We start from the raw sequence: 26,266 nt of genomic DNA, 5'->3' as shown, positions 1-26,266 counted from the left end.
TTCAAACATTTTTGTCTTCGGGGCCACTGGGCGCTGGTAGGCCATGTTAAGCGCAGATAATGGCGCACCCTTACTCTTACAAAACCACGGCGCCCTTTGACCCTCCCCCTCTTAACACGGCCCCGGGCGGTAGAGCCGACGTTTAATATGTTGCGACTTCGTTGCTTCATCGTCGCGCGATAATATAACATCACGTGCAGGTGCCGGGTAAATTTAGAACGGGCGGGAAGAATCGACACCCTCCCGACCCCGCTCCCACCGGCGTCGAGGGTTTCCCGGATAACCATAGCGACGACCAGGCCGCCGCCGCCGCCGCCGCCGACGCGCTTCGTGCGCCGCCGTCGCGTCGCGATAAAGGGTCGGTTCGCGCGTTTCGCCGGTTCCGCCGGCAGAGAACGTCCGTCCGTCGCGCTCGCCACTCGTCGCCCGCGGCGTACCGTGTCGTCGCCGAGCCGGTGCGCGCGTATCATGTGATATCCCGAAGACACGTCCGCGCGCGCTTCGCCGTCAAACCGCCGTCGACGATGTTGCCCAGACCGGCGACGCGTTCCGCTCCAGCCGCCGACGCCCCGTCGGGTCAGCCGTAAGTTTTTCCGACTATTATCACTTCGTACAATCGTTGTTTCCCCCGATGTGATCAGAGGTGACGAGATAGGAATCGAACCGCGGTACGTGCACCTACCAGTTTTCTCGCTTATCGAGAATACCACAGATACCCGCATCGAACTACCTAACCGCCGCCGGTAATAACCCGGAACCGCCATCCCTACCACGAGTACGCTTTGCGATGCGCTGCTGTCCAATCGAGATTCCGTCTCGTCTGTAGTGTGTTTCCCGTCTTTTATTCGGCACTTGCTAAACGTACACTGTCCCATTGAAAGCCTTTTCGCGTGCGACGATTTGCTGGTGTACCGCTTCTTAGCTCGCCCAATAATTAAACCATTATAAAATCGTTTTCTGCAACACGCGCTCTACTAATTTCCATACACGCCGCATACGGCACGTATACTAGCCACGAATAAATACGCCAGTATCGCTGTTTATCGCCGAAACTAAAATCGCATTCAGTGGTAGCTCAATAATAACAAGTATGATTCGTACTGTACAGATCAATATTCAATAGTATTTATTTTCGCGTTTAGCAGTACCTCCTTTGGTTATTTATTAATATTATAAGGGACTCTTCACGTTCTTTCCGATGTCACTCCACTCATTTTCAATTCCTAACCGTGTACTTATTCATGGTTTCACGCATTCTGCGACTTCAACGAGGCCCGCTCGGAACACGTGTGTATTGCGCGCCGGTTAGGTATGGATATTTCACCTTTATCTGTGGTTTGTTCTTATTCGTTACACCGCCAAAGTTATTGATAAATATTATCGAACTATGTATAGATTTTGACGAGAAAAGCGCAAAATGTTTTTATCGTCAAGGAATCCATTGTATTGGAAAATGAAATACCCAACAACACTATTATTAAAACGATCGTCAACATAAATTGTCAATCGTCTGTATCATCATGTAATCACTGTATGATGTGTGCGTTATAAGTATATAATTTTTTAAAACGTTTTATTCAAATTAAACACGTTTTTTACGAAGAAGCCGTAACAATTTATTTACAGTACCGAAAGTCGCATGGTATATGTATAGCAGCCACAATTTACCGTGTAGAATTGCGTACAACGTGTACTATAATTTATACTTACTAGTCTAATACCTATAATATTCTACCTGGTGTCGAAACAAACGCGTTCTATACTATTGCTTGTAAGTTGAATTATTGTTTTCGTGTCATTCGACAAAGGAAATAAACATTATTAAACAATCGTGAAGGCTAAGTACGTTAATAAGTCTCAATAATTCTCTCAAAATATTTTTTCTACGTATAGCACGGATTGTTAAATATTGCATCATAGGACATGGGTTTACTTTTCTGTACGTCATCATCGTATTATATTATTCTATATTTTGTTTGCTCGACTGTATGCTCTATTAAATAATCATTGTTTGTCTGTTTTTGTGGATACAGTTTTATAATTACTATTTTAGTCGTGTCGTGCAAAGTTTCAAATGAGAAGAGAACTCGTCGTATAGTATATTATGACGTACTTCGTGTACCTGTGAATGAAATGTGCAATTGTATTGTAGTATAAATGTGTACAAATTTACAATTGTATATAACTATGTAATTGCCATCTATTAAATTGTAATTTAATTTTGTGCTCACTATTATTATATTTGTGTTCTTAAGAATGTAAATAGTCTATCAAATTTTAGTTGATTACTCAATTTAAATGATCTACTTCAAATATATCGACAATATTTGTTGATTGATGCACTTACACGAATTATAATATATTAATTCACATACACTGCAATACCCAGAAATCAAAAATTTTCTAACTTATTAACATTACCTATTTAACCTCTTAATTGTTTATTTATTTATTGTTATGTATGTTTGGTTTAGTTTTTTATATTCAAGTTTGAAAATTTGAAATTTCTACTCATGACATTTATTTTTTCTGGCACAAATACGTATAAATTATCTGATTTTTCTATAAAACGCATTATAATTCAATAAAGTTGTTCTTGTGATCATCTTGCCTCAGAATTAAATTAAATTAAATCTATTCAGTGGTCGCACTACTTATACCCGATACTTGCACACTGCACTCTTTCTCGTAATTGTGTTTACTTGTTTATCCGGAAAGCAGGTTTAACCGAATTGTTTTAAATTCTACAATTAAAATATTTTGGACTTATTGCTCGTGCATCGTGGTTAATGCTATGATTGGAACAAAATATTTGCGATTTTTTTAGGATTTTGCAATTTTTTTGTTTTTGAAATCTGGTAACATTTATTCTTTATACATGTCCATTTAATTTAAACGGCTGAATATTTAAATTTACAGTGTGAACGATTTAATAATTTTAAATTTTAGTTAAATTTTTTATTATTTTATAATTTAACAGGGTGATAAAGTGACATTCAGAGTAGTAATTATACAATAATTATTGGTTAAAAAACTGAAAAAATTGAAACATAATGAACGTCTTTGTATATAGTATTTATTATATATATTATAATTAATACTTTTTATATTATTATTACAATAAGTAACTATATTAGTTTATTAGTATAACGGTGTATTATTGAGTATAAACTGTATTCTAACTCTCTATTTGTTTCAAATTGTACTTATTTTTTACTTGTTGTGACAATGATTTTTTTTACTCAAAGTTGCTTACTAATTACATTAAATTATAATCAGTTTACCTATCGATTGAAAGTTAATGATATTATAAAATAATGATTATTTTTTTGATGTAATGAACTTATGTTAACAATAGTTACAGCTAGCAATTATTAAAGTTATTTTATTTGGGAAAAATAACGCATATAGATTATGCATACTATGATCTAACTACTATGATGTACTATACTATGATGTAACACATCACAATAACACTTTAAAACTCAATCATCCATAAACCTTTAGAGCCTTTATACTATATTATTTCTGTAATATATTTTTACTGCGATAAACAGTTGCTTTTATTCGAACTTTGAATGTTTACAAATATAACTCATTCATTGTGAAGATAAACATTATGATTTAATATTTATGTTTCAGTTTTTTATAGTAGTTGCATGTATTTTCTTAATGGGCCTGCACTTGACCTCTTTTTTTGCTTAAAAACGTACCTTACAGGAAAAACTCTCATGCCTCATAAAGTGATCGAATTACAATAATTTTTTTTTTCGTTGAATATGAGAAGACTTCTTACATGGTGGATTGAACTTCAATTTTCAAAATTATATTTCAAACTCCCAAATTATGTATTTGAATAAGTTCGATTTTCACCAAGTTTTTCATTATTTAAAAATTTTGTTTTAACAGTATTATTGGAAAATCCAATTCCAATCCACCCTGTAGAAAATCTTCTTTCTAACAAAAAAAAAAAAAAAATTATAAAATCAGATATTTTAACGAGGCGTGATAATTTTTCACAGTAAGTGAGTTTTGAGTAAAATATTTAATTTTTAATTTTTCAGTATGATGGTATTGTTGACATGTACATGCGCGTATGTAACTAACCCCGCAACTTGCATTGAATTATTTCCAAGTACCTGATACTGCGCCATTTTAGTGGTCCACAAATGCCAATAAATACGTTTAAAATTATACAAATTATGGTACTATTGAAGAATTTTTTCAATATTATAACGTAATTTGTATATTATAATAGTTATATATTCTATGTACACCTTAACATTGTTTTAAAATCTAAATTATATTAATAGGAAATTGTTAAATTGTTAAATTCTTAAAATTAATAAGTTTATCAATAGTTCGAACATTTACGAGACTTAAGAGTATAATTTTAAGATAATAATACAAATAATTTTTTATTATTATACCCTTTAACATGGTAATATTTTTAATGAAATTGTAAAGTACAAATTGAATATTATTAATTTATAAAACATAATATTATATAATAATGATATTTGATTTGGAATCATGTATTATCAATATGAAGTAGAGAATACTAGAATATAATACTTTAAAGTTGAAATCATTGTACTCATAAGATAAAGTATAATCTAAATATACATATAATTATACTCACAATTATAATTTAATAAAAAAACTACTAAATCATTTTGACATGTTTATTAAGTTTAATAAGTATTAAAATTATCAATGTCAGTATTATACCGAATTTCCTTATATATTTAAATTAGAAATTTTCAAGTGGTTAAACCTAACCTAAGGAATATTATCGTACAACAATAAAATGATGGAATATCATGATTCGGGCCTGTAAAGAGAATTTTTACTGGTTTATAAAGTTTTTAGATTCTTATAGTTATAATTAGATATTGAAATGTGAACATTGTATCATGAAACTTAGATAAGTATATGTTTTAATAATTTAAATTCATTCATTATTCTCAACTTTAAGTACATTTTTTTTATGTTACATAAATTTAAAAAGAATAAGTAATATTTACGTGCATATACATATTCTGTATTAGATTACATATTTACACATCATGCATGCGTATTGCGTATAGTCTTATCGATTTATTCTGCATACAGTATCAAGTATCAACAGCTTATGTCTCTGCCACTATAGTAGGTACGTTAAACCTTACCCGTGTATGTTATGGTTCTGATATTCTAAATATTCAAGTACCTTTTTATTTAATATATAGTTTATGACTTGTAATGTATATATAATAAATCATAATTTTTTCATTAAAGTAATATCAAAATTTAAAATAATACAAATATATTTTGATCCATGAGGCTCAGGAGTAACTAAATTATACTGCAAAGAACCTACACACATATATACGCGTAGGTGCATATTGCATATTATATGCTGTATGAACTAGTTTTTGTAATCGTAGACACATATTTTTCATATTTTTTTTTTTTATAAAATATTATGTTTCATTGTGTTTTATACACTTACCTACTTGCTTAAAGTGAGAATTTTTTTTACAGCTTTTTCAATCAGTTTATCAACTTAATTTATAATCTATACTTATTTTTTAATCAATTAGATACCAAAGTTTTTACTTACCTAAGCTTCTTTAACTATATCGTTTTTTAGAAAAATATAATGAATATTTGAAGAAAACCTATGTTTTTTGGCATGGTAATAGAATTTGAAACATCGATTTTTTTTAAAAAATTAACTTAAAAGAAACAGTCCAGAAAAAAAATATATTTTATATATTTTGTGTACCATTTTTGATTTAATGATACACTTCGATACTTATAAATTGTCATCATACAAACATTTTCTAAATTAAAAATGTATATTTATATCATTATGAATCTCGCATCGCTCAAAATCTTAGATTAAATGAATAGATCTTCGCATTGAATATTTATACGCAATTTGAGTATCTATTTAAATTACATTTATATTATCTGTATTTCTTGATTTTGTAAAAATAATTTATTTATTTCTACTATGAACGGTTTAAATTCTAACATTTACTAACGATTATAAAATGTTTTAAACCAAATTTTTAAATCAATATCATTACATACATAACTTGGTAATAACGTTAACATTATGTTTACAAGAAATTAAAATTATTCAGGTGTAGGGTTTGGTTTGCATGCCATAAACAAATTAAATATTTTGATTGCATGTTACATAAAATATCAAGTTGGAAAAAACAAAAAAAAAAAAACATAAGCCTATATTGCACAATGGTACTGAAGTTATGGAAAAAAATAAGAAGTTTTTTTGCATGAGTTAACTATGTTTAACTATTTAAATAATTTTATTATAACTGTTATCAAATATTCATTGGATATTTTTAGAAAATAACAATATCCAAAGAAGTTAATTCATTTCATATGTAAAAAAGTTAAAATAAAATATGAATTTTATTTTGAAATCGATTTATTGAAGAAAAATAAGTAAATGTTTGAATTCCAAAGAATTTAAATTAAAAACAAAATACTACACTTTTATCTCTATATACTTATAGTAGAATCATTATGACTGAAACAAAGAGTTTATACTAGAGTTGGATAAAATTCTATCCTATGAATTGATTTTTCAAAATTTCACCGAATATTCGCTCTACATATATATTCATATATATTCACAGGGTAAATTTATTCGTTTATATATTATCATTAATATTAATTAAATGTTTAAACGGACTCTCTGTTTAAATTAAAAAAATTTCTTCCCCCACCATACTATCTTTTCTTTAAATCATATCTAGAAAACCGTCACTTTATAAATAAAGTAAGCTCTGAGTTTTCAGATCTAATGCCCGTCATGGCCAGTATACCACAGGGGGCTATCTTATCCCCCATTCTGTGTAATATCTATGTCGCAGACCAACCGGTATCTCTGCTCACCGTAGTAGCCGAATTCGCCGACGACAAAGTAATTTATTCATCTAATGCCAACCCTCTTGTCGTTAGTAATCAATTGCAAAATCACCTTAATCAAATGGAAGAATGGTATTCCAAATGGAAAGTTAAGATAAATAATGAAAAGTCTTCACATATAACTTTTACTCTTAAGAAAGGTATTATCCCCCCTCTTTATTTATCTAATAAAATTATTCCATCTGTTATTAGTGTCAAGTATCTAGGATTGATCCTTGATAAACGTTTAAATTGGGTCAAACATTTCAAACAAAAACGCCTCCTTTTAAACGTAAGAAGAAAGTCTTTATATCCTCTTAAGTAAACAGTCCAAGATTAATTTAAAAAATAAATTATTAATTTATAAAATCCTCCTCAAGCCAATTTGGATCTATGGTATTTAATTATGAGGAGCGGCAAAAAAATCAAACATTAACAAAATTCAGACTTTTCAGTCCATATCACTCCGAATAATAACTAATGCGCCCTTCTACGTAACTAACCATACACTACATTCTGATCTTAATATTCAAACTGTCGCCGAAACGGCCACGTCCTTTTACAAGCGTTTCCGCTTTCGCCTCGCAAATCATCCGAATCCACTTATCCTTTCTCTCAATTCAATAAATATTCCTGGAAGCCCACCTAGAAGTTTAAAGCGGCACTGGCGTCGTGACTTGTCTCTGTAAAAAATCAGTTAAAAAAAATAAATATATATATAGTCTAACAAATCCCTATTCGCGTCTGAGTGTACTGCTGGGTTGCTTCTCTTTTCATACCCTCATGTCTTATAAAATATCTAACCGCTCATATGCTTATTGTAAATATTATTACAGATTGTATATATTTTAATAAATGCTAAAAAAAAAATGTTTAAACAATTTTTCAAGAAGGAGGCGTTGTATGTAAATTAATAAAATATTCTTTAATGATTTAATCAGTTGGAGTTATAGTAGTAAAATTTGAAATGAAGGTTAAAATAATTACTATACTGTATCATTCAATTTTATGTTGTGTTGTGTTAAATTTGTTTAGTATTTGAGTACACATTGCTGTTACACATGGACGTATTGCTTGGTTCGAATTTTTCTCATAGAATTTTTCTGTTAATATCGATACGTGTGAGTACATATATTTATAATATTATTTTTTCAGGCAAATTAAATTATTGATTAATGATTCATATGACAATTGATAAAAAAAGTATTTATAATTTTTTGGTTAAATAAATGTAAGTATTTTAACTTATAAAATAATACTTTTTATACTTCGGAGAGTTAAATAATTTATACAAGTATTATATATTATGGTGTTTTCAAATTATTATTCCACGATTACCTGATGTAAATTTAATTTTCAATTTGTACTGGTAGTAAATCCAATTTATTTTTATTTTACATAACTTAAGAAAGATTTTCTGTTGTCAATGATTCATATATAGTTTTTCAAAGGCATTACATATTTGGCCTATGACAAATTTGTAAATAAACATAGTTATGAAAAATTATTTACATACATATATATGATATATGTACATATACATATGTATACTATATACTATATATTATGTTTTACAAATTATTCATTAATTTATAGTGTAAATAGCTTAAAATGTAATAACTACTACAAAATAATATAATTTACTATTTTTACCACGAAAAAAAAATATGTTTGAATTTGCAATTTCATTGCATTCCTAAAGCTTTGTGAAAATATTAATTTTCGAATTAAAAACTGATTAGAAGTTTTTATAATCCATCGTAATTTTGTCCTTTTATTGGTTTGCACGAAAAACCATTTTTATTTACATGGCTCACCCAAGAACCGGAATTGCTAGTCTATTTTATTGTAATTATAAGTATAAAACAGGGATTATAATATGATTAAATATATTATGCCTATTATAACAAAATGATCAAACAGATTAAATTGATATAAGTAATTACTGCTTATTTATGTAATTTCTATTGCACATTCTTTGTTTACTACTGCACTCAATATGTGTATAATAATAAATTATATAATATTGTTTTGCCATAAAAATATTTTACTGCAAATAGCAGTAACAGAATTCAGAACCCCATGTAATTTTTTAAAATTACATTTGTTTTTCACTTTTAAAAATATATTAAAACATCACTAAATCGATATTTTAATTTGTATAATTTGTTCAAAATCTATTGAGTAATGTTCCCGGTTTAGTTTAACCTATAAATAACATACAATAAAATAACAGCAGCCCATTACTTTTATAAATATAATTATATCAAATAGGTGAACAGAATAGTCCAATTTTCCTATTTAATCAATGTTAATTGCAACTTGTGTGTATTGGCACCCGCCGTTTTATGTTATGTATAAGTTATACGTATACAGTGCGCTATTAATTCAATGTTACTGGAGATATTTAAATCAGATCACCCCAAATTTGAGCAGAAATATTATTTATAAGGTCGTGAAAATATCTTAGAAAAATTTCAAAATTTCTCCAATATATTACATCATTATTGTATACTTACTTTTATGTAATATATTTTATCATCGATACATAATAATGATCGAAAAAAAATTAAATATGACTGCTAAAGTATAATTGATATTAAATATTATTATTAATTGTCATATTATATAATCATTAAGAAAGTACCTAATCATATACTAGCCTCCCCCTGCTATTCATATAAAAGTTAACATTTTAACGTATTCCTTAACTTTACAACACACTGTTATACACTTAGTGATTCTCGATACCGTTACATGGTACAATGCCATTATATCCGGATACATAGACACAGCTATAGCGGTCATCACCTTCATGCTAGTTTTCATTATTATAATAATAATGACGAATAATGATCATTACGACGGAGATGGTGTGTGCTTCTTGTAATAGTATTGCAGTTACAAAAGTGTGTGTATAAAATAAGTGACCGCTGGTAGAAAAATAGTTACAACGCGCTTCCGTGATCAACGATTACTCGACCGAGTCTAAGGAGAGAGATAAAAATGGTATCCTTTCAGTTATTTAAGTCGACGTGTTTTTATATTTTCGTTACTTTGTATCTGAGGCAATCATTTTAAAATCGCATGTTACCTTCTATCCTGGTGGAGGTCCCGGGATATTGTCTGCCTACGTAATAATTGTGATCAATTACGTTCAATTTATTTACACTTCTAAAGATGAACATTATTCGAGTTTACACGAGTTTTTGTACAGTTCATGAGTAGTGCACAGTATATTAATGAATTAATTAAGCAATTAATATTGGGAACACTAGCAAGATAAATAATTATGTCACACAGTTGGGAGGGGAACTATGATGTCTTACAAAACATTTAAATAATTAGCTATAGAATACAATAAAATTGCCTTTAGGTTTTACAAATGTTATTATTTATTAATTTTAGAATTCATTTAATTTAGTTACATGACTGATATTTGTTTTTCGTTGAAGTATTGAAATTAAAACTATTAAAAAAAAGCTATTTCGAATGTACGGTCATGGATTTGTGAATACGTGGTTTTGCAGTTTATTTGTGTAATACATTACTTATAAAGTGATATCAATAAAATATTCTTAATATTCCGTAGAATAATTGTATTTTATTTAGTGTTCGTTAAAGATGAATTTCAATGACTTTATTTTTTTAGAGGTTTATTTTAGTTAAGGTTACTCATGTACTAGAAGTATTTGTTTATACATTTTTCAATCATAATTTTATTTAAGACATCTTATGCCGATTACTCATTGTACATAGAAAATAGTTTAGAAAAGAGACTTTGAATGGTTTAGAAAAGTGAAAACAGGAAAAAATATTTATTAATAAGTACCCGTATATATGTTAGTGACTAATCATATGGGTGGCCAATTATAATTGGCTTTTTTACAGGACAATTGGCACTCATCGCTGTCACTATTCTCTTCGTATATTTTTTATGCCTATATACGAGTAGGTAATAGGTATACTATTAGGAATACCCTACTAGTTTAAACCAACATATAATATCAATTACAGGTTAGAATTCTGTGGTATTCAACATTTCCAATAGCCCTAGTCTGGTCACTTTGTCAATTATTTAATAAACGCGTACAAATATCGTACAACGTTTTATAAAATAAATTGATTTTTTTTATTCGTATATTTTAATAAGTATCTATTTAGGTATATTTTTAACCAATATTAGGTATCGACCCATTAAAAAACTTATATAGCTTTGTGTGTATAATATTCTTAAACTATATTATTTTATGATAATAGATTACCCTTAATATCGTTTATATTAATTTGTAATTCTAATTTTAATGTATAATACCTAGTAATTATATAATTGCAATTATATAAAAATTAAAAATAATTAATAATTTATATTAAATCTATGTTTATAGTAGTGAGGAGATAAATGGATATTGGAATACTACTTATCTATATAGTACTGCGATAATATATTTGGTTAAACGAATATTGTAGTTAAAATGTAATGCTTTAATACTTATGTATGTTGTAATTCGTACCGTGAGAATTGTTTTTACCATAACAACTCTAAATGCACTTTCATTCAACCTAACTAAATATTATGACAAGAAATTCTATTTTGTTAGAAATACTCGTAAATATCATTCATTAATTAAATATGATTTTTTACATTTGTGTTGCATGGTAGTTAACTTGATGTGATAATCGTAATGTCTGATTCCAATGCATGAAAAAAATTACTTTTAATAAAATAATAAGTTAATATTGCATATGATTAGAAAATGTTATACAAGACACTCTATTTTATCGAAGTATTAAAAAATTCAGATGATTTAGTGAAGTTCACATATTTTATATTATTTCCTCATTGTAATCGTTATTTATAATTTTTTTCTAAAACATTATATGATAATTTATTACATTTTCATTTTCTTTAGTTAAAATTACGTTTGCTAACACATTGAAAATAAATTTATAATATGTATCATGTATATATTGTATATATTATATTGATTTCCGCTAGATTTTCTGTATATGATTTTTAATACTTTTAAATTTACATAATGGAAGTATACTAAACTAAAATATTTATACTTGGAACTAGTAATTATTTATTTTTTTGTTGTAGATACGAAAGTATAAATATATTGAGCTTTTTAAATTTAGACAAAGTATTAATTGTCTAATGTTTATACCTATGTAAAGGTAATTATTTTTTAATTTTAAAAAACATGAATTTTAAACAATAAAACAAATTAGAGTCTATACATATATTTAATTTATCGTATACAACACAACGTAGTATATATATATATATATATATTGATGTGATTTGAAGAGTAGAAAAATGTTTACAAATTGTAATTGCCAAAACAATACTTAAATAATGAGATATTTCAACGGATACATGAACGAAAACAATACAATAAAGCTGCTAATTACGTATGATCATATCCTATTGTATTGTGGATTTGTAATCGGTAAAAACAAATGTGCAGTTATTATAAATAATTTGCACATTATTGTATGTATTATGTTTTAAATTTATAATTGATGTACTAAAAATATTGTCTGAATGTAAATGTATATTCTAAGTGTTACATTATACTGTTCTATTGGCTTGTTTTCACTGTTCAACATTTGAGTTTCTGTTTCAGTCGTAAGATTTAAATTGCAATTTTGAACAATTGGTTAAACAATTATTTTATTTTTCTACTTAAAGATTGATTCCATACTGAATTGCAGAGTATACTACAATTAATAATCTATTACTATTTTTTCAGTGTTATCTGAATGTTGTATTTTTCTTTCATATAAGCAACTGTTTAAATATTATTATTTAGTACCTGGATTGAATGCATTTCCTACATCACTATTTTATGTTCTTTTTCAATTTTACAGACAGTAATATTCTTCCACTTGTAAACTTATGAATTAAACAAAATACTTGTATTTAAAATTTGTCAAGGATTGCACCCGATTGTTAAAAACATATATTAAGTTTGTTTAAATTATAAGTTAGCCCATATTCTCCTATTCCATTTGAACTTGAAAAATATATATTATAGATTCTGATCACGGCAATATTCGTATGAAATTATTTAATTTTTAATTTCAAAAACTTCTCATGATATCTTATAGGGTGGGAAATCAAATCAAGAATATACTAAAAGAAAAAACATGTATCATCAATAAAATCAACCGGTCTATACAAACTTTAACGAAACCTATATTTCTTATCGTAAAAATTCCAATAGGAAATGACTACGACTTTTTCTGTGCAGTTTTTGATTTTGTACTGTATACTTATCATTGCAGTACTGTGCAAAATTTTAGACACTAACTTCATAGACTATGATGCTGGCAAGGGAAAATGTTGTCCGGTAAAAGACATCATGTGGGCAGACCTATTGTAGCTGCATATTTTTACCCGTCGTCGTTGTTTGAAGACAGTTGTTTACTGATTCTTACGTATAATAAATTATTTTATAGCATCTGCATTGAGTAAAAACGTAAAAATGGTATGGATTGTAAAAGTAAAAAAAAAAAAAAACAATAAATGTCTCGGTAAAGAACATGCGCACAGGAGCGCGACGATTCGGAACAGGTATAGAGAGAGGTGTATGGAATAGTTCGTTGTGCGCTCAAATCACTCGCTCAAATGCGGTTCACGCGGTATGTCTAAGTCGCTGCTAGTTCGCTCTACGTGTCGTACGAATTAGGCGTCAATACTACTGCTGCATTCGTAAGCGTTTTGATATTATTTTTTGCTAGTGGCTTAGTATTTTCATATAATAACATACCTTTTCATTAGTTGGTCTGCGGTGTCAACATAACATATAATATAATATAATGTACTATCGAATTCCATTATGGTTGTAGTAGTTTTCCATTTGAATTAATTAAATGCTATAACATGGTGATTAAAGAACCGTCTAGATCAGATGTCGAAAGGTTAGTAGCTAGTTAATGATTTTTTTTTTAATTCATTTTTATTTTCTAAATAATATATATATATATAATAATATATATATATATATATATATATATATATATATATATATGTATTTATGCGGTGCATAGAATTGGGAAACGATGGGAATTATTCGAAATTACTATAATATCAATCGTATCGAAGAGTGTTAGGTTCGACGGTAGAACTTTGACAGTATGTCATCGCACTTATTGGTCAGTTTCAAGTTTGAAACCAATAAGTTTTGAAATATTTATTTTAGAAAATATCATAAAATACAGTCAAAAAGCGGTTCGTTTTTTTGTATGTTTTTTTTATCTTTTGATGACACCTCACACTAGCATGTGTTGTTTCCATCGTACAAACATATACATTTGTGTCCAGTAGTTTAAATGTATTGTTATTACCTTAAACGCTTAGAGTCAAATGACAACTGTTAAACACAAAAGAAAAGAACATTATTTGTGTTTTGTTGGTCGATTTTTATGATATTTTAATTTTAAGCAAAATATGAGTTTCTTAAATAGTTATAATTCTCATACTTATAACTTGAAAATTAATAGTTTATCATTAGTATATATTCCATAGTAAATTTGGAATTAATAACACATTGTCGAATATAAGTATAATACTTTACACCATATTTATTCACCTTTTAATCAAAATGTGTTTTGTAGCCACCTGCGTTGAAACGCTTAACTTTTTGCCCCTCTGTTTTTGATTATATACAGTTTCGAACGATATAAATAATAACGTTATTACTATGATAATATTATTTGAATAATATATGTAATTTATAATTAATAACATTTTTCTTTTTAAACCAATAGAAGAGTATTTTGTGGTTCTTACCAAACTTCATCGGACCTAAAGTGATATAAACACGTGTATGTGATATAAAATTGAATTTAAAACTGTTTAAGGTGCTTAATTACTTTAAAATGTTGTTTATTTAATTATCAGTAAACATATTACATAATTAATTATTTATAATTATGTTTCAAGTTTTATTAATTAAAAATATATATTATGACAACTTGATATAAACTTCTTTCATTATTTGTTATTTCTTCTTAATACCAAACAGACGAAAATATATGATATAGTACAAGTAGAAATTTCGTTATCAGTATGTTATTAATCTACGGTTTATAAAACCGTAACGTGATCTTCATTCATTAATCTATAGAATTATGGTACATACACATGGGTACGTTTCACAATTATAAATTTTTAATATCGTTTATATTTTGTATTTTCTTCGTTTTTAATTATGTATTCTAGTTTTGTATACTCAAACGATAAAAATATTTTTTCAAAAAAATTGTTATGCTGGGTATATTATAGGGAATTTGAAAAATGTGTAGCCAATTATTAACAAGCATTAAAATGATCACGAGAAATGTTTGAGGTACCATCAGAATTTCGAATTTAATGCATTTTAAATTGGCACCTTTTATTTAGATACGCTATGTTCCTCGTGAGCTAAAAATAAACTCCGAATTACATGATTCTTGTACAAAACATTATTTATTGGATCTTTTTCCATTTTTCATCAAGTCTTAGTGAATTCTATTGTTGTTCTTGAACATTAAAATCCAAGATTTAGATAGGATTTATTAAATTAGCAACACAAATCATTTCTATACTTTTGCGAATTAAAATTAATTTTCTGCATCTTAAAATCTAAATTTTCAAATATTTCTATGGGCTTGTTATACGGTAATATAACAACGAAAATCCTAATTAAATAACCATGTTAACAAAAGTAATTAAATAAAATATATTATCATGGTATATGGTCAAGTAGTGCAAAGTTATAGTGTATAATATAGATCAAAAGTTTTTAATTTGTCCGTCCGCATAAAATTAATGAATTCAAACTTAGGCATCATTTTGAAATGCGTATAATTTTCATTCGAGGAAAACAATTAGACATGGTTAAAATTATTCATAACTGTTTTGAACACATATTTCCGGCACATACCAGAATTAAATTTGAAATATTGAAGTGTGCGAGTCATGGTACGGCGTTTCACTTCATAAAATATTTTCTATTGAAATATCATAATTTTAGAACTATTATAATAACTTTAAATATATAACACTAATCATAAGTGAATGAACAGTTATAGAAGCGTTATGTATTTTAATTACCCGGTATTATAATGTTAATTTATCATAACAATTATAATATATTCATTATTATTCAATACTTTAATAAAATCATCAGTTTATTTTAAAGTAAAGTTCTCGTACAGTAATATTATAAAATTGTTTTAAATTCTCTTTTAATAAAATAATATAATAAATTCTTTCTTTATTCCACTAAAATAATTAAAGTTAACATTAGTTTTGCAGCAGTGTAAATCATTTTCACGATAACTCCGTATTGAATAATGTTTAACTATATTTATGAAGATGATCGTGAAATAATACATAACTTATTACCATTGTTTATGGGTTGGTTACATTTTTGATATAATATTATATAGCATGACTAATATAAATAATTTTTGTGATTAAAAAATGACCAATTGCTTCAATTAAAATCGATTAACGATCGATATTTTTTAGATTACGCTGCTTGCCTAGACAAAGGTATCCGAGTAGTTCCATCGACTTAACATCTTTTCAGGACTCCACCCATGGGCATGACTTTAATCAAGGTCACAGTCGAGTAGTTATGACTAGAAAAACAGAACGGAGGATATTTGTCGCCCCGACAAAATTGGGACAGGTGCGTTATTAAATTATATTTTAAATTATTTTAATATTAAATCATCTGTATCAAATAAACCACTGATCGATGACGATTCAGTTGATAGTTTTGTTTTTGTCCTTTATGCGTAAAATCTTTTACCGTTTATAAAAATGTTCTCGAAATTATTACATTTTATGATTTAATTATAAATTGATATTGATACTTAACTTATAACTATAATTAAATATATTTATAATTTATTTAATCTAATATGTATATTACTAAGCACTCGACAGTAAAAAAATAAATAGATTTATTATAAATGTTTTTCCAAGAATTATGAATTGATATTCCTTTTAGTCTGTAGATACTGTAGTATATAAACTACGGTCAACTATTACTAGGGTGATATAAAGATTCTAATTAATTATAAGTAAGTAGGATTAAAATATCGAAAATATATATTCATAAGATATATTGATATTATTGTATTTTTATATTAATTTATTATTCTTTTAAATAAGATCAACATTTTTCATTTATTTTTTAGAAACCCAAATTTGAGACACTTACCAAAGAAACCGTTCAGACATTTCGTGGTAACAAAACCGAAAGAAAAGTGACTTCTGAAACGAAAAATGTAGAAGAATCCATTGATCACAAATTAGGTTTGTATATGTATTTATACAGAAGATTATTAGAATAGATTTATGAAATATTACAATAATATACTTTAAAATAGAAAACCATTTTTCCTCGGTTAATACATTTATTATCACGTAACAAACAGTCTATGGTATATTAAATGTTTCTGCTTATGCATTAATCTTCAAATAAACTGGTAATATTATATGTTTCGTGGTAATGACACTGAAAACAATCTGACAATTGTTTATTTAATCTTCACGCAACAGTTCCTCTCTCAATTTCGTTCCAGAAATAATTCTCTCGTCGTATAAGAATCCATTTTTTGTTGTCGTTATGTCACAACTGTGAAATATATTATTCGAAGATACAACAATTCAACAACAACAACTATAACAACGTTTAAGTCACTTTCAATAATTGTTACGAAAAATGTTTGAGTTTAATAAAAATGTATTAAAATTTTTGTTTTGGTAGATAGATCAGATGATTTTTTATCATCGTTGTCGTCCAGGTCATCAACTTCTTCACCAGAATTAAAGACTTCATACAAACAAGTAATTTAACTTTTATAATATTTTAAAATTATTATTTTAGCTAAGATAATTTCCATAATTTTCCAACAATTAATATATTGTGGGAAAATATCAGTGAAGCTCGAACCGTACAAGAAGTCATCATAATTTTAAATTTCTTTAAACGTGTTAACTAAATTTAGAAAAAAATAGTTTAGTTATTACTGTTATATAATATATTAGTATTAAATAAAAATAATTACAAAAAAAAAAAAATCAAAAATAAATATTGGAGAATTGATGATAATAACAATGATGAAATAATTTGTTTAAAAAATATTGAAAATACTTCAAATGTAAACAGAGAAAAAAATATTGCGTATTTTTTATAAAATGAAAACTCAAGTATATAAAATGTATATTATCGTGAAAATATTATACAGATAAACGTGTTAATAATATTGTCATTTTTTATTCGATGCTGTTCTAGCTCTGGATTGATCTTATATGTATTATGACTGTAATAGGATGTGTTAATTATAACTTTAGATTGATATACTGAAAGTATCATGAAAGTGACATTTGTGCGTGCTTGATATGCATGCGACTACCTTGTGATCACGTATCGATGTTGAGGCACATACATAAAAACCTTGTCATACAATGCCGACAGATCTGCACTCAAGTGATCATGTTGTTTAAAATAAAGCAAGGACGCATAATCACCAAGCTTAAATTTATTCACAAACAACATAAGAATTTGTAATTATTTTTAAATGTATTACCTAATTGATTAAAAAAACATAGATCTAGAAAAAGTTAGGAAAAAAATGATTTAACATAACTATTAAAACATCTAACATTTTCACGCATATTATTAAATTGGTGTTTTACTTGTAAAAATGTAATTTCTTTATCAGATAATATTTCAGTACCTACTGAAATTGAAAAAAGAAACTAATATTTTACAACTATGAAATAATAGTTGAAAATAACAAGACATATAATACACAATGTATACGATATTATTTCCCTTAAATCAAATCGACTATACTTCGTAAGCATTACGGAAGGACGCATAAATATGTTACTCTTGGATTGAGTAAACCGATATTGTATTTATTACACACATGCCCTAAATCACGCTACCGAATAGAATTGATTGCACAATACAAAATTGAGTATGAATTGAAATTGGAACTTATTGTTTGTCAAAAATAAATGATTGTTGTATCATAATTACTAATAAACATTTTGTGATGACAATCCGAAAAATTGATAAACAAAGGAAAAACACATGCATAATTTCTGATCAAATCAAACAAAATAATATATTTATAATACCTATATGAATTTCAAGATTATTACGAAAACATTTTACGTTCAGTATTATATATCTCATTTACATATAGTGGCCTTTGTTAATTTACGCAATTTTATCAGTAGGTAATGTTAAATAAAAATATAATTAGTATAATTATTTCTTCAAGTATTTACAATTATTATAATATAAATAGTTCAATTTGTAGTTTGTACCGTTTTCTAGTTGGTAAATAGATTAAATTTATTATTATATTTACTAAAAAAAAAATTGCTTATTTTATTATGATCCGTATTAATGTACTTACTTAATTTAAATGTTATCAAACTATGAATTCATAATAGGTTACTAAATACACTATAATATCAATATGGTCGTTACCTACACGTCGTACCTACGTGTATTTGATAATTTAAAAGAAACGGTTTGTTTTGTCTGTTATAGAAATGCACAGCTATAAAATCTCAAAAGAAAGTACTTATTGACAATATCACATTTACACAAGAATGTTTAGAAGCACACAATCAGTATAGGAAAAAGCACTCAGTTCCTCCAATGAGCCTGAATAAAAAGGTAAGCATTTCCAGTATTGCATGATAATGAGTACGAAATTGCAACCCTGATGTAAACATACTTTCAATTCATAGTGATTACAAATACATTTAAATTTGTTTCCTTTTTCATACGTACGTCATGTTTTATAAACTGAAAGAAATCGATGAAAATATTTTCTCGACAAAATTGTTTTTTTTTGTGTATTAGGTATAGCATATACTTATAATGTATATATTTTATACACGTACATAGTTTCATAATTTTTATTTTTAATGTCCGTCGTATGTAATCTTTGTAATAGAAAAATTCGGATAAATTACTCGTTGACAAGACAACAATGCCTCTACTCGTCTTGGACGATGAAGGCCATTGAAACTTCCGCCGCCGCAGTAGATAGGGTTTCCGAAGTACAACTATATGGTACATTCATAGTAAGGGAAAACAAAACCGCATAATAAAACGTGACAAGTGTGCTTTCACTTCGTGGTCAGCAGACAAAATGATAGAAAAAATATTTTATGTAAATTGTTCTTGTTTCTCTTGTTACTATGTAATAATGTGTTTACTACTCGTATTATTACTTATTGTATTTATTATTATGAACATATGATTGACGTTTAGTAAAGTGACTCGTGTTCACTCTTGTGTTATGAATGAATGAGGAAATTTGCATTTACGAGTTCAACTAATTTGCATTCCTCGATATTGTAGTGTTTGTTATGTTGTTATTTATTTATTTTATATATTTGTTTCGGTGTAAATATTTGTTTGAGGTAGGTATATTTACATTTTCACGAGTCTATAAAATATTTTATTGAAGGGTTTTTTTGATTTTATTGCTTCTATTGGTAATATGTTAACAATTCTATTTTCCTAATAATTTTATCACCTACATGTTTACCAATGATATATTGATATTCTAAAATTACCCTTACATGTTCAAACGTCTCATTAAGCAATATAAACTTAAAACAAATTATTCATTCTTAGTTAGATTGCATTTAATTAATTCAAATGTTTTTTCATATCAATGCATTTTATCATGTTGGTCTACTGTTTATAGAATCCAACTTAAATAGGAATTAATATTAGTAAATTTATGATTGCAAATAAAACAAAATATATAATTGTTATGTTTCGTTTTTTAACTCAGAGAATATTACTTGACATAAGGTGAAAATTAAATTACATTATTATTGATGTATTTTGCATAGCTATGTAAATATGCAGAAGAATGGGCAAATTATTTGAGTATCAAAGGATTACTCGAGCACAGGCCATCATCGCCGTACGGTGAGAATTTGTTTTGCTCATGGACATCGTTACCCAACCACAGAATCGAAGGCAGAGAACCAGTGGACAGCTGGTACGAAGAAATTAAGTTTCATCCGTTCGGCCGTGAACCGACTACCTTAAAATCAGGTGATGATTCGTGTGCTAATTGGCAGATGTACCCCTCTCATATAATATGCCCTAAAATATATTCTTCTATTGAAAATGCTAAGGCTTTCTTATAATAATAATGTAAACAGATAAATTTCATATACATATAAGACCGTTGTATTTCCTTTAGGTTTATTGTGTATCGAGTTTGTAACTTATTTGATAGTTTTTAAAATACTTGGAAGTTTATTCCCTGTGTTACGTCATTGATGTGTTGACCAATAAAAGCATTAGTTTTCATACAGACTATGATGAGTAAAATATATGAAGTATTTGCGATTAATGGATACGTAATGTTGGTTTTATTACTCTACGTCACAATAATAATATAGTTATTACATTATTTTCTACTGTGACCAGCGGTGGGTTTTGTGTTAGATAATATTTACGGCGTGTCGAGAGTTTTTGTTACACACCATACGTCTGTTTCATTTATAATAAACTGCAGGTAACAAAGCAAAATATAATTTAAAATTCATTGTAATATACACTTAATGGTTTTATTTCAAACGAAATATGCGTGTGTGTACAAATATAAGTACGACGTTATAATTTTATAAAAATTAACACTTTTCTACGTGTTCTGTGTACTTTAATTCTGTATGTTTGTTTAATATTATATTTCACTATGGTATAAATTATTAAAATGTGCTAAAAGCTATTCATTTTCTAAGTTCATCTTTTTGTAATTATGTACTCGTGCTGAATGTAATTTATTTCAACTTTTTTTTTTTTCAGTTAAAATTTACATTCGTTATTTTTAAATAGTATAGCTCTTTTCCATGCAGGATAAAACATATAATCATGCTTTTAGTATAAATAAATATAATTAAGGAACATAGTAATGTACACAACTCACATAATATAAACTTAAAACAGTTTGTAGTAGACATAACGCATATGATTGCTGTTAAATATAATGCACCATTAAATGTTATACATTTAAAACTAATCATTAATTAATAGTTTATTGGGTGCTATTATGATTCCATTATTTTGTTCGATTTTGACTTACTCTTCAATGTTTTTATACCCTATCAAATAAATCGAGGAACAGTACATAATTGTGCTCAATAAAACTCAACGGTAGTTTAAGAAATACAAATAGAAGTATAAAAATTACATATAAATACTTACATTTACTGTAATGTTCTAATGAAGGCAGAAAAAAAATAAAAATAAAAACACTTACATACATAGAAGATGGACGGTGTTAGAACATATCAAATACGGACTTGTAAAATATAAATAAAATAAGTGGGTTGTCACAGACAATTATGACTTTATAGCTTTTATTATGTAGGCTATGGATAGTCTTGAAGAATCTGTGCATAACACAATTCATAATTGTAAGAAGTTATTTTATTTTATAATACTAATTTCATCATAATTATTTCTGGAATTTTTTTTTAGCTTGTTTCTAAAATTATTATTGCCATTTATTTATTGGTGAAGTACATAGAGATAATTACAAAAGTTAATTAATTTAAGTATTTAGAAAAAAATAATTTATAATACATTCTTCGCTTCACTCAAAATCTATAAATCAATCAAAAACCCGAAACAGGCAGAAAAAAATTAGAATACGATAAAATTAGATATAATATTTTTAAGAAAATTACTCATAAAATATAAAATAAAAATAATTTTGTATAAATTAAAAGAATAATAAGTACATTATATTACGTATTGAATTTTACTATTCGTAATAAAATATTTATACAATCACTAAACCGAATATTAAATAAAAATATCGAAATATTTAGGAATTAATTAAATATATAATAATTCATGAAACGTTATGGTATAATAACAATTTCACTTGCATTTCTTAATATATCACGTTAAATGTTGATAAGTTTATAGAAACCAATATTTTATAATATCACTCCCTCGGATATAGAACACAAACGCATTTATTAAAATATTAATTGTATTTATTTGTTTTTCGTTGCTGGGCAACATAAATTCTTTATTGTTTTATAATTTAATTCATGCAACTCTTTTAACCTAAGAAACAAACGCTCTCTATCCGAGAATCTCTTCTCTTGTATTACAATAAAATGGATATTGTTTTGAAATTATTTGTCTCTACCACTTTTTAGAATAAAATTAGGATATAATTTATAATATATTCGGATTTCCGCAGTATATTAGTACTTGCTAATTGTATATGAAATCATTATACTAGCTAGATGTACTGTTGGGGACATGTAAAGATTATTTTTATATTTTTTATTATTTTTTTATATTTATTTATTTTTTATTTTTTGTATTTATAAATTTGTGCTATAAAACGTGTACACATCGATGAGCAAAGTTAAATTTGCTTTTGAACATTCTCTCGTTTAAGATCTTTTGATGCTTGGTGTTTAGATATCTGTAGGCACCTTGTGATGTATAACTTGCGTGCGTAAATTTGTATTACTCCACGTGACTAGATAGATATCTATATTATTCAATACAAAAAAAACTTATTGTTTTGCTTTAAAAATTACATAACATAAAATATGTATACACAAATTATATTAGAAAAAGAAAATCATACATGTGTATATTATACACACTTACATCATACAAATGACGGTACTAATGGACACGTACCGTGTCACTGCTACTGTAAAAAAATCAGGCATCTTAGTACTGAAAACAATTGTTTGTTATACGTTATTAATTCCATAATGTTAATTCGTTTGTTCTCAGGACATTTTTCTCAGGTCATATGGGCGAATAGCAAGGAAATGGGAGTTGGCGTTGCGTCAAACCGATCAGGGCAAATATTTGTCGTCGCTTGTTACGACCCGGCTGGAAATTTCCTTGGACAGTTCAAAGAAAACGTTCCACCTATCGGGTAAGAAGTCAATTGCGATATTAATATTAATGTTTTTATTCGTTCACCGACGAACCCGAACTTGTATTCAATTACTGCAAAATGTATTATTTTGTAACTTTTGGTTTTAGAGGTTTTAAGGACACACCACTCAGTCCTATTCTTTTACAGTCTTCATACACGGACGAACAGTTGTACAAAGACAGTTTAAAACTGCATAATGACTACCGGTTGAAACACGGTTCTGGGCCACTGACTTTGAACAAAATGGTGAGCAATAACATTGTCTACACGCATACGTCATATAGGTATAATACAACCGTAGATATTAATATGAAATAATGCAACACGACATCAGTGTTATATCCTAACTGGTGCGGAAATCACACCACATCACGGACTTGCGGTTCAATTTTAGAACAACAACTAGTTATCGGTTTGAAAAAAAACTGCTTTATGTGTTGCGGATTCGCATCAGTTAAATTTGTATGATTAAGACATTGTGGCATAAGAGGTTTTCACATATAAATTTCATTGTAATATATTTTCTTTGTTGAATAAAGAGTATTAAATTATATTGCATTGTATTATATATAATATATAGATACGACTTAAACATTATAAGTTTAAAGTAATTAGTTAGAAGTAAAGTTTAGTTAAGTTAGTTAGTTTTATAAGTTATAGTTAGTTTAATGGTATAAGTTAGCACAAAATTATGTAATATATAATATTTTCGTTCGTATATATCTTATAGTTGTGCCGTAACGCGCTCACGTGGGCAAAGACGTTAGCAAAAGATGACAAGTTCATGCATCAGCCGGAAAATCCTTTTGGCGAGAACTTGTTTAGCATGTGGTCGTCAAACCAGGTGACTGCCAAAGATGCGATTTGTAACTGGTACAAAGAGGGGAAAAATTACGATTACTCGAAAGAACCTAGAATTCTCAAATCAGGTAACGATAAAGCATATATTTATTAAACGTTTCTGAAGTATCGCCGAGTGTGTATAGTACCTATTATTTCATTATACATGAAAATTATTAGAAAGTCACCGTGAGATCGTTGTTGATATTGTTGTTCTACGGAAAGCACTTATAATATATTGTAGCAATGTTCGTGTTGCACTGGAGTAAATTGTTATTGTTAAATGCCCATTTTACTTTTGCTTCAGAACGCCACTACAATTGCCTGACTTAGTTAATCCGAAAGTATTTTATAAACATGAAAATATATGAAACTATTTTACTCAATATGTTACAAGTGACATACTCGTATATATTCGACTATAGATGTCGACGATTACTGAATGAGGATAATTATATAACATATTATAACTGTGGCCTGTGGTGAGGTTTCGAAAATGATTCGGGTTGGCTATTGCAAGCGAATGTATTATTAGTATTAAACAACCACGATAATATACAATATGTTAGACGATTTTTTTTATATTGAATGTAGGCAGTACCAGAGGTGGACATTAAGTGGTTAAAATTTTAAGAATTATCGAGCCTGTTAACTTAAATATAACTTTTTAATTATCTAATTGGCTTTATAACTTAATTAGTTTAATAATACAATATAATAACTTTATATTTTCCAGTTAATTTGAAAAATAATATATTAAATTAGAATTATATTTGCACTTGTACTTACGTATCTACAATTAGGAACCTATTTAAAATCAAATAATTAAATAACTATCAGTAGTGTGTACAAAGAGGGAATAAGATGCATGTTCTACAAAATATTTGATGAATATTAAAAAAATTGAAAGTTACACAATCGTACATATGTGACACACCCTAGTGACAATATAAAAATATATTTTTAATGGAATTATGTAAATTTGTTTTCCATATTAATTTTTAACTTATAAAGTGAAATATATTGTTATTTAATTATTGACATATATCTCAAAGTTCTTTATGTTAACTTAACCAAATAAAGTTAATTTTTTCATTAACTTGTCCATCCATTGGGCAATATTATTGGTTTTCTAATTTATCATTAGAATTAATTAATTAAATGGTTATATGTAGATAGTACTGTGAAAGGAATGCTGCGAATCAGAACGCAATCTATAATAATAATATATTTCCGGTTTTATCCAATTTTATAATCGAAGTACTTAAATAATACGTATAATTCGTTTTGATTGCAGGACATTTTACCCAACTTGTGTGGAAAGGCACGAAATCCATGGGTATAGCAATGGTGAAAGGCAAGTCAGGAAGAATTGTGATCGTTGCTAATTATAATCCACCTGGAAACATAATGGGACAGTTTATGGATAACGTTCTAAAGCCTTGTTAAATTATTTATTTAATATCATACTTCTTTCATTCCTTTTGAAATTGAAATTTATACTCAATTTCTTTAT

The 26,266-nt window shown here is 27.5% G+C and overlaps 1 protein-coding gene across 4 annotated transcripts; it reads left to right on the top strand.

Annotated features, from left to right (window-relative positions):
* The first annotated feature begins 382 nt into the window (after positions 1–382).
* Positions 383–26,266, top strand: LOC112692082. Of its 4 annotated transcripts, XM_025566625.1 has the most exons (11): positions 13,541–13,645; positions 13,715–13,854; positions 16,451–16,613; positions 17,128–17,245; positions 17,700–17,779; positions 19,503–19,631; positions 20,828–21,035; positions 23,760–23,907; positions 24,018–24,156; positions 24,641–24,839; positions 26,048–26,266. In XM_025566625.1, the coding sequence occupies exons 2-11, from the start codon at positions 13,817–13,819 to the stop codon at positions 26,197–26,199; spliced, it is 1,374 nt and encodes a 457-aa protein (XP_025422410.1). In that variant the 5' UTR covers positions 13,541–13,645; positions 13,715–13,816; the 3' UTR covers positions 26,200–26,266. The 4 variants fall into 4 exon arrangements, with proteins under 4 accessions (XP_025422408.1, XP_025422411.1, XP_025422410.1 ...); XM_025566623.1 differs by lacking the exons at positions 13,541–13,645; positions 13,715–13,854 and adding an exon at positions 383–583; XM_025566626.1 differs by lacking the exons at positions 13,541–13,645; positions 13,715–13,854 and adding an exon at positions 7,962–8,045.

The sequence above is a fragment of the Sipha flava genome, unplaced genomic scaffold (genome assembly GCF_003268045.1).
Source record: "Sipha flava isolate LNK unplaced genomic scaffold, YSA_version1 70_pilon_pilon, whole genome shotgun sequence".
Lineage (NCBI taxonomy): Eukaryota > Metazoa > Arthropoda > Insecta > Hemiptera > Aphididae > Sipha > Sipha flava.
The sequence above is the reverse complement of the archived record's forward strand: the minus strand, read 5'-3'. Positions and strand labels throughout refer to the sequence as shown.

Bases quoted from the DNA above. Each gene is read 5' to 3' on its own strand.
- LOC112692082 (XM_025566623.1), top strand. From the start codon at position 525: ATGTTGCCCAGACCGGCGACGCGTTCCGCTCCAGCCGCCGACGCCCCG. The intron at 584-16,450 runs GTAAGTTTTTCC...GATATTTTTTAG, and splicing joins GACGCCCCGTCGGGTCAGCC to ATTACGCTGCTTGCCTAGAC. The intron at 16,614-17,127 runs GTGCGTTATTAA...TTTATTTTTTAG, and splicing joins CCCCGACAAAATTGGGACAG to AAACCCAAATTTGAGACACT.